At 42.3% G+C, this 16,385-nt stretch overlaps 1 protein-coding gene across 7 annotated transcripts in view; it reads left to right on the top strand.

The window, feature by feature from the left end:
• gpc5c (glypican 5c) overlaps positions 1–16,385 on the top strand; it is a 105,435-nt gene that overhangs the window by 21,046 nt on the left and 68,004 nt on the right. For all 7 annotated transcript variants that reach the window (XM_084370142.1, XM_084370140.1, XM_084370143.1 and 4 more), the window contains one exon: positions 7,631–8,334. In XM_084370142.1, coding sequence (XP_084226268.1) covers positions 7,631–8,334 — 704 coding nt within the window. The remainder of the gene's footprint in view (positions 1–7,630; positions 8,335–16,385) is intronic.

The raw sequence follows: 16,385 nt of genomic DNA, 5'->3' as shown, positions 1-16,385 counted from the left end.
TGAACATTGGGTTTACATGCGTCTGCTCTTAACTCAACCGCAACGTAGTCTATCTCCGGCAAACTCTTAATACTTCACTTGGTTTGAGGAATATGATGGAATTTGTCCTTCACAAATATTTTAAGACATTTATCTTGATTATTTTGTATTTTCCATTGATTTACTTCAGCCCACAAAATGGATCGGAGGATTTTTTTTGTTATTTTTAATGGCATGAGCATAAGGGTTTAGACCTAATCAAAGAGTAGTTTTGGCCCGTAATTGAAACAACGCATAAGTGACCCTCTATGCTCAATTCATATTAAAGCTGAAAAATGAAAACAGGGGCCACACCTGCTAACAAAACGTGGAAAATTCTTCATTAGACTCCCTTTCATCTTGGATTCCTTTCACACCTCAGAGTCGGTCCGAGGGTCTGTTTCATGTTAATCTCATGTTAGCCTAAATGTTTCCTTCTTTCCTTTCTAACGAAAAACTGGAGTCCGGTCTCTTTCTCTGGCCGTCTCTAGTCATCATCAGTTTCCATTTATATAACAACTTATTAGCATGACGTTTTTTTTTTGTGTTTTGTTTATCACAAAAACCCAGACTGTCATTAACATAGCCAGATTTGGGAGAAAATGCCTCCATTCTATTAGATTTGCCTCTTAATGTTGCCGTCTGCAAAGCAATAAGCTACTGGCAGCTGAAAAGCTTTTGCATGGAAATGACTTTTTCTTATAATTTGCTCTTTCATGTATTTGTGCCTTTTCTCGGATGGACATTACTTTGCTACAGTCTGAAGATCAAAGCAGTAGGATGTTAAAAGGATATGAACCTACGTGCTGTATTTGCAGTAATGCTCCTGGTGCTGTATTCAAGTGTCAGTGGTTATTCCTCCCTGTGTAACAGGCACTGGCAGATATCAATGAATGCAAATGCTTTTTGTATATGACACTGTGCTGCTCTTCACTGCTACACTAAATCAAAAGAGACACTGCGATTTATATACCAATAAACATAAGACAAATGGGGGGTCTCTATAGGCCTGTGGCCCCCTTAATGCTTAGGACCAGAGGTGCTGTCCATCAGCCTGTCAACAGTCTGCCCTCAGGCTGGCCTTCCACATCTCCCCTTTATGGTATTAGCCATTTGAACAACCCTTCCCTCTGCCCCTCACCCACTGCCCCCACGCTCTGTCTCCTCTGTCCCCGTCCTTCTCTCGTCTGCTCATTCCCCTGCCTTCGATCATGTTTCCCTGCTTTGGCCAGAGCAGAGAGCAGTGATCCCCACCCCCCACCCCCATCACATTATAGCTCAGTGCACCCCGAATGCCCCTGGCATCTGTGGAATTGTTTATGTTTCAGAGTTTTGATATAGCTTGGCTGCCTTTTTAATTACCGGAATGCTGATGGAGAGATGGGGAGCTCACCCCCACCCTCCACCTCCTTCTCTCCCACCACCACCTCCTCCTGTCCTCCCTCTCAAGCTCATTATCCCACCTGTTAGCCCCCTGATAGGACAAGACAAGCATATTAGGATTTGGGGCCAGGGTTTGCTGAGATTGGTGCGCAGACATTTGTGATTGCGTATGTGGGTTTTCTAGGGGTGTGTGGAGTCACAGTGACTTAGCCAGGAGTGCAGCGCCCCAGTTTGTGCAGGTCAAATTTGCACGAACAGCATGTCTGCGCGTGTTGTCTGACAGATGAGTCATGCTCCCACTTTAGACTTTAGACATGTGATTTTGCCACACAAGTATGATGAATCAACAGATTGATTCATTGACGTATTAATAGTTTATTACCATTAAACAGTTTGCTGAAAGGTTAGGGGCTGGGAGATTGTATGACATTGCACCTCTCCCGTGTAACCTAAGATGACCAGTGCTGAGTGGGAGATGGCCCTATTCTGTATACAGTATTTCTACTAATTAAAACAAGGATATGTAATCTACACATGTGTCACTATGTCATATATCTGTGTGGTGACCTGTATGAAACCCAAACCCATGGTAGGATTAAAATATTTCCCTGAGAAGACGGTTGGTCAGGTCCAGTCGGGACTGATTGCCAAGATAGGACGGGCCCACAGCTCCATGGTATGAGAACAGTGTCTCCTACCTCATTATCACAATATTACCGCATCTTCAAGCACGCGCTGGAATACGCGCACATGCACACCCTCCTCTACAGGCCTACATGCACGTACTTAAAAATACAGACACACTTGCACTCATACTTGCACTTAATAAAAGATGCACTCTCATTTAGAAGCATAAACCCTTCAACCCGAGGCTATACAACTGGTTTATAATGGGAAAAGCTGCAGGGCCACACATTATCAACTTTCTATTTGTTGAATCAAAATATTTGCATACACATGTGAAATTAGGAAGCTTTAATTTTCCTTACAGTGTATTTTTCAACGCTGTGTTTTTACGGTCCTCCAATCGTCTGACACTGTGTACATTTTATGTTTACAAATTCTTATCGAAAAATTATTTTAATTATTAACAAGCAAAGGCTAAAGTGCACTGCACAATAAAAACCTGATGCATCATTTAGAGCAAAAGCCACATCTGAAAACAGTGGTACTGTTACCTAATGGAACAAATTACATTTCCAGGATTTTGTTGTTTGTAATTGAGTTTGAGAATTCTAGGAAATTATGACCTGGGATTTCATAAATGCTGCAGACTTAAACTTCAGGAAATGCTTCGTCAAGTTCAGGAGACTTTCTCACTTTCATGTTATTAAATCAAAGTGCATCGTTGTCTGCCACAGTTTTTTTTTAAATACCACCACTGGGAGTCACTAAAGTCAGGGGCTTTATATAGTTATTAACTAATAACTAATAACTACTACAATAACTTCTAATACTACTGGTCATACAATATAACCAGTTTGTCCAGCTCTTGTATAAACCATGTTCTCCTGTTATGGCTCTCTGGCGCTGCATTGTCCTGTTTTGATCTTTGGCCTTAAGACCAAATTGTGACGCTACTCCTGAGTTAGACTGCGCACACATGCATCTTTCTCTGTCTAAAAGTGGCTTAGGAATTAGGAGAACTATAGTTTTGACTTGGTAAAATAGAGCTGCCACTGTGCATGTTTTGACTGGATTATTGCGGCAGCTTCACAATGGTGCGATTTAAGCTTTAATTGTGCCAGTAAAACACTGGGTTTCCATGCAGAATGTAAAGTAGAAATAGCTTTTTACACCCACGCACTGCGGCGGTTTGCAGTGTGAAGCGGACCTCCAAATCTGAGGCTATAGTTCTCTGCTGGAAAATGGTGGATTGCTCCCTCTGGGATGGGAGTGAATTGTGGCCCCAAGTGAAGGAGTTCAAGTAATCTTGAGATCTTGTTCACGAGTGAGGGTAAAATGGAGCTTGAGATTGAGCAGTAATGCAGGCATTGAACAAGACCGTTGACCAGTCCGTCTGCATTCAACCCTCAGCTATGGTCATGAGCTTTGGTTAGTGACCGAAAGAACAAGATTGCAGGCACAAACAACCAAAATCAATTTCCTCCTGGCTGGGCTCAGCCTGAGAGATAGCGTGAGGAGTGTAGAGGACGTCGGTAGGGAGCTCAGATTAGAGATGCTACTCCTTTGCATTAAAAGCAGCCAGTTGAGGTGGTTCGGGCATCTTATTGGGATGCCTCTTGGGCTCCTTCCTTTGGAGGTTTTCCGGACACACCCAACTGGGAAGAGACCCCAGAGTTGACCCAGAATTTGCGAGAGATATTATATATCTCATCTGGCCTGGGATCCCTTGGAGGAACTTGGCTAGTGAGAGGGACGTATGAAATACCTTTCCAGGGCCGCCACAGTGGCTCAGTTGGTAGAGCGCGTCCCATTGTCCAGAGGCTGTGTCCCCGCTGCAGCACCCCAGGGTTTGAGTCCGACCTGCGGCCATTTGCTCCATCTGCTTAATCTCCATTGCTTATATTGTATGTCTTTGGTTTCGTTGTGTTTCTCAATTCGTTGTAGCACAACTCCAACAAGAGTTGTGCTAAGTTTTGTTCGTTTTTTTTTTTTTTGTTCGATTTCTTTGTTTGTTTCTTTGTGTGTATTACTGTCTATCTGTTGTTTTTGTTCTCAGTAGTGTTTTCATGTCCCTTGTGTCATTGTATATTTAAATGGATTTTAACATCTTGCCAGAGGACTACAGTTGGAAATTAGCCTCTGGCTAACACTGGCACTTTTACGGTTACGTTCATTGATGTGCACTGTCCTCTTTAAATAAAGGTAATAAAATCTCATCCCATTTCCTGTCATCTCTCAAGCTGTCCTATCGAACAAAGCCATGAAAGGCCAACAGAAAATAAATAAAAAGAAATACCTTGCTCAGCCTGTTGCCACCGTAATCTGACTCCAGATTAATGGAAGAAAATGGATGTATAGATGGATGGATGATTTAAACCCAGTGATCTCAGAGAATGGCCATGGCACGGCATTGGTGGAACAAGATAGTATAATCTCCCATTCCAGAGACATAAATACATACTGTGTTAGACCATTCCAGTACAGAGGCCCCCTATGCTTTGCCAATGCCGCGTTTTTATCCATTTAATGCCTTGTTTATCCTGAGAAGAGTGCACGTCAGATTATCCCCAAAGGGCAACAGACAAAGCATGCCTGTTCATTTATTCCTATATAGTTAGCTTGACAATTATGTGTTTTGAATTTTGAACTTCCGTGGAAATTAAAGATAATTGCTTCATGCAAAAAAGCCTCGCTCCAGACAGACTTCATTTCCCAAAAGTCTTTCTGATGTGAGACTGTGACATGGTAATGGTAGCCACCCACGACTGTCTGTCTGAATGGAGTGTGGTCAAATCCAGATTCAGACACAGTGGTCAGACAGAACAATCAAACTCATTTGACTATCATGCAGTGGTAGTTAGGACTTAAAAAGCTGCTGGTTTCTTGTTTTTTTGCTATCACCCTGTTTCCCAGTTCTGGAAAGAACAGAGAAACCCACAACGATTGCACTTGATTTATCGCAGAATGAAAAACAGGATCCATTTGAGCGTGGGAGAGAACTTGATGGAGACCAGAAAATAAGTGATGCTGAAAATGAATGAATCATGGGATCCCAGCTTTTTTGTTTGTGAGAGGGAGTGTGGAGAGGAAGAAAGGTGGACTCCTGCCCCTCTTGTGTACATTCAGAGAGGGACATGTTTGAAGTTACAGCCATGGAGAGACGGGGAAGTGCTCCGGACCCAGGGGCCAAATGAATCCAGATGTCAGAGCATGTTCACAAGGTGGAGTCCACTTGTACAGTAGTTGTTTTTCCTTGTTCAAAAGTCTAGTTGCTTCTTTTTATTCCATTTTTCCTGGCGGTCACCCACTCTCTTCCCTTTTTTTCCTCTTTCGTGTTCTCTCCCTGTGTCACTCTTTTGGCAAAAGGAGAATAAGCTTCTTTAACAAGTACGGAATGTCTTAAGGATTTAATGATCCTGTCATAAACCCTTTGAAAGATGTGCATCCAGTCATGGTGCTCTTGAGAAAACAGAATATTAAAAAATTTCACCTCTCGCCTTCATGAGAAAACTTGATTTTCTTGTTATGTAGACGAGTCGAGTTTTCCCCTCCACGCCTCACAGAGAGTCAGATTAGACCATGGTATTTCTGAGCATGATAATTTTATAATAACATTATGTAATGCAATGTGACCTAAGCCTGTGGGTACATCTTGTGGTGTAAATTTCTTGTGGCTATTGAGCCTTGTGGCCTGACTGGCAGGCGAGCAGGCAGACCTCACACTGGCACCAGCTCTGCAGCCCCACAGGCTTATAGGAGACAGTGAAGTGGAACTGAAACTGTAGCTTCGCAACCTCTCTGCCAATCTAATGCATTTTTTGCTCATTGCCATTCTTTTTGCATTTCTCATTTAGTTGCTCCTCTTCTTCTGTCTGGAGCCAGACATCTCTGGAGGTCTCCCTGACTGCTTTCAGACTCCAGCTTGTCACCCCTCGCTTTACAGTAATAATCCCTAACAGACCATTACTTGTCATGTCTGTCTGCTTTATTTCTGTCACACGCAAGTCACACAGCCCAATAGGCTGCAACTTTAAATGTACTGTGGGCTGAGGTAGCTCCGATCATGATGACGGTGTTTTCTGATGCGTTATAAATGAGTTGTGCCTTTTACTGGCCAGTGGGGAGTCCCCGTGTGTCACAGACGGCGGTCATATTAGTGCAGCTGTTGAGGAGGACATAACTGTTGTTATCCTTCTGTCTGTGAGCTGGGAGGGGCTGGACACACACAGGCACACACACAAACACACACATACTCATTTGGTAACAATCCCTGTAGTGAAATAGATTCATTGTTAAGAAGGTTTCCTTATTAATGAACATGTGTTTAAATCAAGCAAACACATTTTTAAAAGTTTAAGCCCACGGTACTTAGTAATGATTAATAACATTTGGTTAGTGGTCAGTACCATATGCAGAATTGTCTTAAACTGTGGCCTTATTAGTTGTTTTTTTTATGTATGTGTGTAGTGTATGTTTGTATACACGTGTGTGTATGGTATAGTGGTGGGGGTGTGGGTATGTTGGCACCCTCCGTCTCCTGTCTCAATTTCTGTACAGTTGCTACTGCTCCTTCATGTCCTGGCATGCTTTTAAGCTGACATCACACCCCAGAGGAGAGTGTTGTGTCCAGGACACGCATACACAAACACACACCCGCAACACACACACACACACTCGCAACACGCACACACACACACACACACACACACACACACACACACTGAATGGTAGAAGTGAACTGATGTATGGTAATGAAAATTTTTTCAGCGGATCTTTGACTTTACTAATATTTACATTTTATTCTTTGTAGTTACTGTATACTACAACATACTTGTTCAACATTAAACAATGTCAGTGAGCACTGAAATAGAGATGGGGCATATTGAAGAAAAAAAGAACGAGGAAGAGAGTCGAGCTCTTTTTTCTTATTTTTAAAGTGCTTTCCTTCCCCTCGCCGACCTTCTGTCACCCTGCTTCTCTCCGCTCTCTAACTGTACTTTGCTTAGCAAGAAGTGGCACTTCATTGGCACTAATCAGCCTCTGCACTGACATCATTGATTGTTTTACAGCTTGACTTTCTCACCAGGAAATGACATAAGAACTTGATGACGCAACTGTTCATAAGTGTGTGTACTGTATGTGTGTGTGTGTGTGTGTGCGTGTGTGTGAGGCTGGTGTCACGTCAAACACCACTGTAGAATCTGGAATATACGGTATATGTCACCGAAAATTGAAACTGATTGTGGTTGCTGTTCATATCAGGATGCTGATCAGTTCTCTCTATTTCTACCCCTGTCTCTCTGTCTCTGTCTGTCAAGAGAGAGACAGACTGTCTGCTTAAGACGTAGTTATTGGGGTGATGACTTCATTCACAATGATATCCAACCGCATTATAGAGAAACTCGACACTGGTTTCTCAACCCAATACACACAAGCCAAGCTTAGCTGGTTAGGAGCCAGGGTTTGGATACGAGATTGCATTTAGAATACCTTGTAGAGCTTGTAGATTATGTCATCAATGATTTTCTCTCATATAAAATTTCATATGCCCTTGTTTTTACTTCCACCTCTTATCTCTGTTTCTTTTTTGCTCTCCTTGCAGACATGTTCCAGTACCTTCTATCCTTCTCTCAGGGCCACCTGAGTTCTCTGTTGGAGGGAACCTACACATCCCTATCCCGCCATGCCCTACCCCATGTTAACCAACTCTTCTCCTCGCTCTCCCTCTACCTCCGTGGGGCCAACGTCTCCGTGGAGGCTTCGGTTCACCAATTTTTTAACAACCTCTTCCCACTTGCCTACACGAGGCTCATCAATCCAGGCATTGACGGCAGCATGATGATGGGAAATGAAATGGGTGACTGTCTCCGTATGATCAGGCAAGATGTCAACCCTTTTGGACCTCATCCAGCCGTCATGGCCCAAGAGCTGGCTGGGGCTCTGGGAGCCGGGCGACAACTGGGCCTGGCCCTGGAGGAGGGTCTGGAGGTGATGAACGCCACAGAACATGCCAGTCTGAGCAAAGAGTGTGTGAAGGGCCTGGTGAAGATGGTGTACTGCTCCCACTGCAGCGGCTATACACTGATCAAGCCCTGTGTGGGCTACTGTCTGAATGTAATGCGAGGCTGCTTGGCCAGCGTGTCCGAGCTGGATCAGCCTTGGAGGAGGTATACCAGCCTGTTGGAGCAACTAATCCACGCCATGGCTGGGCACCATAGCCTGGAACTAGCCCTGCTGGGGGTCAGGGGGCACGTCAACGAGGCCTTACTCTACGCACAGCTCCACGGTCCACTCATCACAGCCACGGTGAGTACACACTACATCAGCAGCAGCTTTAATGGGACATGCGAAAGCCTCCAAACCTTTTTGTTTAACATCTTTGTGTTATACGTATACCTTGGCAATGTTCAGTGTATTGATTGGAAAGCTTTTGCAGGCTGCTCATGGGTTATGAGCTATTTTTTCCACCGATGCAACAAAGCACCCTGCACACAGCATTAATGTTGGCACAGTGTTGGAACTATTCAGAGAAAAATAATGTTTATACTAAAACAAAGAGTTCAGCCTCCTCCAAAGAAAGGCATACTGAGCTGAGGCTAGAGAAGGTCTAAATCGACAGATTGAAAAGGCAACTAAAAATCACCATTGTTGTTTAGGTTCAGACTGTATAGGAATATTATACATTCCTCATTGACTGTGTTTTGTTAAATGCAGTTTTACATTGGGATGTTCACAACATGAAGACATGATCGACTGCCAGACAGTTGTATAAACTGATTGCTGTAGTTAAATCAGCAAAACGGTGCTTTTGTTTAACAATTTATCTTGGATTTGTATTTGTATTCTTATGTTCACAACAAGCGTTGTAGTTAGGCTAAACCGAATATAACACAAAATGTCTGGAATTGGCAATTAGGTTTTATTTTTGAATTTAAAACAATGTACTTTGACTTTAAAACTAGAGATCAAATCTCTTTAATTGTCTCCTCATCTTACACATATTCCTTCATCAGAGTCATACATATAACACACAGGTTTCCCACAGTTCCTTGAAATCCTTGAAAGTTTATGAATTTGAAGGAAGAAAAACCAAGGCCTTGAAAATGTGTAAAATACACACAGATCATTGAAAGTGCCTGCATGTATAGATTTTTCTCTTTTTTTAATTTTTACTAAATATAAGGAAATAGGCAATGTTCTGCTGTCTCCAGTTGTCATCGCTGTAACACAACACAGTTGAGAAGTGTTCACACATTCAGGTCTCTCTCTGTTTTTAACTGCTGTCTGTGAACTAATGTAAATCATTCTTGTTCTAATTATAAAAATTCTCAGTTTTTATAACAGTAATTAACCTTGATCCTCGTCCAAACTGTGCTGTGTTGGGTCCTCGAATTTGAGGGAATGGAGCCTGGAAAGACTTTGATAAGTCCTTGAATTTGTTTTTTGAGTAGGTGTGGGCTCCCTGGACACATCGGATGTGATACAATGAGTAGTAGTTCTGTTTGCATGTCAATAATATTTTAAATCAGCTTTGTCAATTAATACTTCTCATAAATCTTCTCATTTTAAACAGTACCTGACCTGAGAGATTTATGTACATCATCAAAAGAATCGTAACTAATTCTCACTAGCATGCCAGTCCCCATTGCTTCTCCCTCTCTCCTCTACATTTCAGGTTCTTGATGCAGTGTGAGTAGATTGAATGGTTTTGAATTAATCTATAACACTTATAAATGTGTGACCTGGGGGCATGAGCTGAAGAGTTCCTGACATCCTGCCTCCACCACCTTTACTGGCCATCGCTACTGAGTAGGCGGCTGTACTTGACTTCACCGATTTGTGGGAATAGTCTGTTCTCTCAGTCTGCGTCTCTCTTATCCTCATCTCTCTCCATCTCAGCTGTGATGGGTTACAGATATGAGTTTTTATGATTCATATCCTGTCAACACCTTGAGTTACTCGGCTAGACAATGGCTTGCTGTGATGTAGATGTGTTGAATGTGAGACCGGAGAAGGGAAGAACAATGTTTCAAATGTCGACAGGGTTATGTAGGGAGCAGTTGTTCCCTAATATCTTTAATGGGACCACTTGTGGACAAGTCTATACTGGAACTGTTCCCAGAACTGCGCTGGAAATGTAAGACGACACTATAGAAGCCATAATGTGCAAGCTGTTAGTGGATTAAACTCCGGCTTGGCTATTTCATTTGACTTATTGTATAGTTGCAGTCCTCCAGTGTGATAACTGTGGTGACCTAGTGAAGAAAAAGTTTGCTGGCCAGTTTTACTTAAAGGATCATAGCAGTTAGTTCTGCATGTTTCAGCCCTTGTATTTCCATTCCTTTGGCAGACGCTAGCTGCCTCCACCCACCTAAACCTCTGCACCAAGCTATCAGCTCCAGATCAGTGTCTCCACTGAATGCACAGACACACAATACATCCCTCCTCTATCATCCCTCCATCAAACTCCTGGCAAACGAACAAGCAGTCCCTAACTGTAATGTCATTAATGAGTTTGTAGTTGTAATCCCTTATTATTATCGTCGTATTTATTACTGAAAACAGTAATCACAGTTGTGTACTACACTGTGCAGTAATGCTTATCTGCCTTACACTGTACATTACTGCCACACGTCTTCCAAAACATGCTGTATATTTGTCTATTATTTTGCAGAACTCTGTATTTTTCAGAATCGATATTTAAGTGATGTCCACATTCAGAATCCATGGCCATTTCATTTAGTTTTTTATATTTGATTTGTTTTGTCTCCAGGGATGGCTTCTCACTTCATTACTTAGCTAAGACGGATAACACTTTATTGCCATCACCAATATTATTGTTAGTTTATTAGGGGTGTCGCAATTCTCTGAATCAATTTGATTCAATTTGGGCAACACTTGAAGAAACTGACTGGACAATACACAAAAGTGCCAGATTATTTCTCCTCCTGACACTAACACAGACTCCAGAGATAATTTGGCAGCTATGCGGCGTGATCTTTGAAGTGTTCACACGAAAGACATGTGCAAGTCGGTGGTGGTGGAGAGAAAAAAGTACTGGGAGAATTGCCGATCTTGCTTTTGATTTCAATAATCGAAATTGAAAGATTATTATTTATTAGATTATTTAATCTATCCAGTGGATAGTTTCCTGAAAACTGACTGCAAGCCAAGTCTTGCATTTTTGTTATCACAGCTTCACTTAAGATCAGGAATTTCCCACGTAAAAGTGCAGCAATCAGCATGCAGCAAGAAAGTAACTTTGATCCCTGTGGCAGATTATCTTTGTCAAGAAGGTTTTAATACTCCCTGTAAATAAAAGGTCATATTGTACCAGAATGAACCGCATCAAATGTCTGCCTGGAAGGTGGAAAAACGCATTTAATGTTATTAATGTACAGCAATTCTAGTGGAAAACAGTTGGCAGTAACATAAAATGCAAGTAATTTGCAGTTAATTGGCTTAAACATGCAAAACCACTGGTGTGGTCCTTTTTAAAAGTTGTGAAGGAACATCGCAGAGCCTGAATGGTCTAAATTAAACACTCGCATTAAACACACGCATCCAAATGCAACACTTACTGTATACACACGTGCACGATCCGACAGAGGAGGGTCGGTTGCCAGGCTTAAAGACTGATCTAATGCAACTATGCAGAGAGAGACCCAGCTTGTATTTCGTGTGTGTTTGTACGTATGTGTGTGTATGCCTGCTTGGTATTCATGGGGTGGCAGGCAATCCTGGAGCAGGGAGTCCAGCACGGGGACAAGTGGGACAGAATTGAAAGGGTTCCAGCTAGGCCATACAAACTGGACCCAGCCAGCTGGAAAAAAGGGCCCAGAGAAATGTTGCTGATAAAGGAGGTGCCACCCCCCCTCCAGTCGGACACTGGTGGCTCCCATTTTCTGTGCTCTCATTGCTCGACGCAGGCATTCACCCAGCCTAGAGTGCAAACACGATCACCTAAGTTTACTCAGTCACTTACAGACACACACACTTACCCCCACACACACAATAACGCACAGATCTATTGCCGTGTATTACCTCGAGCCCCTGGCCTTTTTAAATCACAGTATGTTTTTATAAAAGCCACAGTGGCCTGTCAAGGAAAACCGTTAAGTCTCCAGTGCACAACTACTGTCTCAGTGGAGCCACCTTCACCTTTACTCTTCCATATCCCCCCTCCCAGACGTGCACCCAATTTTAAAAACACCTATTATCCTTGCTGTCTTACTGCAAAGCAAATAAAGAGCAAATACCTGGCTGAAACTACTGTTGATTTTTATAACTTATGCTGTATGTGTGAAGTCAAGCACAAAGAAGTAACTCTGTTTTCTCGCCGAGTCAGAATATTATATGGAGTTGTTATTAAAGGAATTATTGTGACTGTGTGGTTTTACACTGGGATGTTATCCCAAACCATTTTGTGGTCGCTCCCTCTCTCTACAGACTACACAGAGTCTGCACTATATGTTGCAATACGTCATGGGGTAGGACCCGGCTCATAACACATATACTGTACATACGCACACACATGGCCACGCTGAGTGCAGGTATCAGGTTTTAGAAGTCCTGTAAGAAGCCTAGATGTGCGGCCCACCCTGTGACAATACTAGTGGGGCACGTGAGACTGAAAGGCAGCTATTGATAGTGATGTGGGCCAGTGTTTTAACACATTCCTGCTCTTATTGAGATGGAGCGTGAACGTGGGTCGAGGGAAGTGGTTATGGCTATGGATATTGGGGGAGCCATGGGCTGGATTATGTCGAGTAGACACAATTAGGAGAAAATTGGAAAATACCCAGTAAAAGTGGCTACTCTTATTGGGCCCCAGTGGAAATGGTAAGTCCAATGTTTAGTGAGGTTTGCTCCCTCTGAATGCTGCCCTGTTGAGTTCATCTCAGAGTTTCTCCCTCCAGGGGCCACAAACGCTGTTTATTGACATGACCATAAAATGATATGGCTCATATGACCTGGGGGGGGGACTTTATATCTTCTACTTGTTAAAGATGAGTAGACTGTAAGATAAATCTCAACACACAGAAGCATCTATTCATCACACCTTCATCCACTCACTCATTCATTCACTGAGAGCTTTATAGTCTCCTTATGAGAAAATAGTACCAGTGGTCCAGATTAGAGCAGTTTATATGCAGGTCTACCTTATCCGCTTGTTGGTTTTACCCCAGCTTCTCATTACAGTCTTATGGAGGAATGATAATAGCAGCCTGGGCCTTTAGATAATGGAAACAAGGGCCAGTGGGATGACTGGAAGGTTTCCATTCACCACGGCGGCACCTCAACAGACTGCAGTGGCTTACATTGCAAGCGCTATTTCTTTTACTGTATCCCACAATAAAATAAAGGAATATCATTGGTGTGAAAACAAAATTATCACTGTTTCTTATTTTACTTTCCCTGCCCCATTCTCTGTACTCCTGTATTTTCATGGTTTCAGTATAGGATTGGGTAATATCATGATATATACTGTGTGTACCATCAGATATTTTCCCATATTGTTGTACAGTATGTATCACGCTGCCTTGGGTAATACAGCAAGTCAATGAACAGAATAACTTTTTTGGTAATATTGAATTTTCATTATATTTTGCATCAGTGTGGTGATGTCACCTTTGCTGGGTAGGAAGGTTTTTAACTTACACGACAAGAAAAAACATTCTTTTTATCTAGGATCATTTTCTGAATATCTTTTCCAATGACTTTGCAATATCACAAAATGCATTCATATAACAATACGATATTACAATAACAAGAGGATTTTATCCAACACGGACAGTGTCTCTGTGTCCCTGATTGAAAATGATACAGAAGAAAATAGTTATTACTGCATGCTGAAAACAAATGTGAAACTTATATGAAAAAGAATGGAAAGACAGAGGAAGATTTTTAAACTCTGAGAGATACACTCTGACTACTGCAGAGAGCACTTCTGGAGGTCACCTTATATAAAAGGATTAGCTACACAGCCTCAGGCCTTTACATACAGTTTCTGTATCTAATATTTAAGGCTGTTAGCAGAATGGTAGTTGACGCAAAATGCGCTGATGGCCATCCTATAAGCTTGACCCATCTTTCTAAGTTGTGTGTGCCTTTGGCACTATGTCTCCGCCTCAGGCTGACTGACTGACTTACTCAGCAGTCCATTAGCTAATGATGGTGGGTGCAGCCTCTCTTCTCCTCAGCCACCCTCGCACATCTTTTCCTGCTCTCCTCTTCCCTCTTGTAATGTTTGCTTGCTACTGATAATACGCAGCAGCCCTCAACACCACAAAAAAAAAAAAAAAATCCTGCATTTCTTCTCCTCTATATGAATAATGCAGTCGTAACAGTCAGCAATTGCCATTTGATTGATAGCCGGGCCATTACATTTGGCCTTAATCATAAAGCAGTGGTCCGTAGTATATTATTTTTCTCTGTGACCCGTATCTTGGAAGAGTGGAATCATATAATTTCAGAAATCATGTAATTTTTCAGATATGCAGTTGATTATAAGTTGATGAAATGTTCACAGAAAGGAAACTAAATGATGTGGGGCTTTCCCTCAGAGTCTGAGGTCTGCTGCTCAGATGGACTGTTTCGCAGAAATGAAGAAATGACAGGAGAGAGGGATGACAAGAAAAAGAAAAAGGGTTGACTGGCGCACAAGTTGTTGTTTACGATTTTAATAATAATCAGCAACAAGGCTCTTATCCTTTGGTCTTCGCTACACTCATTGCATCCTGTCACTGGACCCATCAAAGTCAGTTAATCAAGTTAATTTGATTTGGGCAATACATTTTAATTGTAGCGGAGAAAATACCATGACATATTGCAGAGCTTGTGCCTCCACCTTGTCCATTATTTAATAAATCAAGATTCCTCATCATGTAATATTGCTTCCGTCCACTCTAAACTGTTTTGAAATCTGTTGCAACTTTCCAGGAAAGAAAAAAACTCTCTGGGACTGCTGATCAGATCCTCTTTGACATTTGGTTCTGGATAATTGTGCCTTTAGATTAAATGTGGTGAACCACACTCCACATTAGATATCACCACAACATAATATCCTGGCAAAACAGTCCGTCTTGTTCTTGTTCTGACTGGGTGTCTCAATCCAAGGCGTCAGCACCCCTAGCCCCATGGCCTTTGTATCCTTTTGTGAGCCCTCCTTCTAACTCCTCGATGTTTCCTCCCCATCTTCTCTGCTACCCTTTAAATATCCCATGCCATTCCTGTATGTGTCTTCATACTCCATGGTAGGCTTAATCAGCATTGTGTGAACTCGTTTGGCAAGGGCTTGAATGTAACAGACGCTCATTTAAACCTAAAAGTCTGACACTGCAGGTTTAATCTTGAGCTAGCTGGCATGCCGCTATCATGCAGCTGGTGATGTGAAGTCAACGGGAATGCCCACTGCATCTGTGTTATGATTTTAGTGGCAATGGCTGGTTCATCGGAAGGCTTCAAATGGACATGTGGAAGTTTCTATCCGCAAGATTATTTTCTTTGCTCGTGAGCATATGTTCCACCATATCGCAGACACAGACGAGATGAACCCACTTGACCTTCCCCTGTCTCTTTTTCCTGTCCTCCATCTCTGTGGTGTAACACCACTTGAATCCTCGGAGACATCTTGCCACATTCTGTGTCTGTAATTCTCGTAAATTTGTTTACGAAGATGGACGAATGTTGTCAACAAACTCCAAAGTAACACCCATATTTACTCAGCAAAAGGAGAGCCTCTCATTTTTAGATCATCTGTGAGTGATTTAATCAGGGTAAACAAGCGTCAGCGTGGAGAGAGAAACTCAATGTTCTCTTTGCTGATTGGAATCTCAAGGACTTTTCTCTGTGATATACGAGGGACCGAGTCTCTCTTTAATTAGCACTGACATCATTCGGATAAGAGAGAGGGAAAACGATGGCGAGGGGGGCCTGATTGACAGAGGGAGTGAAGACTAAAGAGAAAGATGGAGACAAAGTGATTTAGAAAGAATGAAGAGCGACCCTAAAAAGATGGCGATGAAGGATTGGCAGGAAGAGATGTGGGTGTTGCAAATCATCTCTACTCTCTCACTCAAGGCTTTCTGGGAGAGGCCAAGTAGAGAGCTGTCACAATTAGCCCAAGAGTGGTTCAGGGGGTGTTATATATGCTGAATGTTTCTACACTGAAATAGACTGAAGACTATTTTAGCATTTGGCTCAAAGCTGCAGCACATTATTATCTCCGGAAAACATAACTTATACGACAGATCCAAACCCATACATTGATGGTGTTTTTTTTCTTTTGTATTCATTCATGTATAATCGATCATGAATCTGTTTTTGTAGCAGTTTTTCATTAATGACCAACCGCT

Source organism: Pagrus pagrus, assembly GCF_965226575.1.
Source record: "Pagrus pagrus genome assembly, chromosome: 12".
Taxonomy (NCBI): domain Eukaryota; kingdom Metazoa; phylum Chordata; class Actinopteri; order Spariformes; family Sparidae; genus Pagrus; species Pagrus pagrus.
The sequence above is the reverse complement of the archived record's forward strand: the minus strand, read 5'-3'. Positions and strand labels throughout refer to the sequence as shown.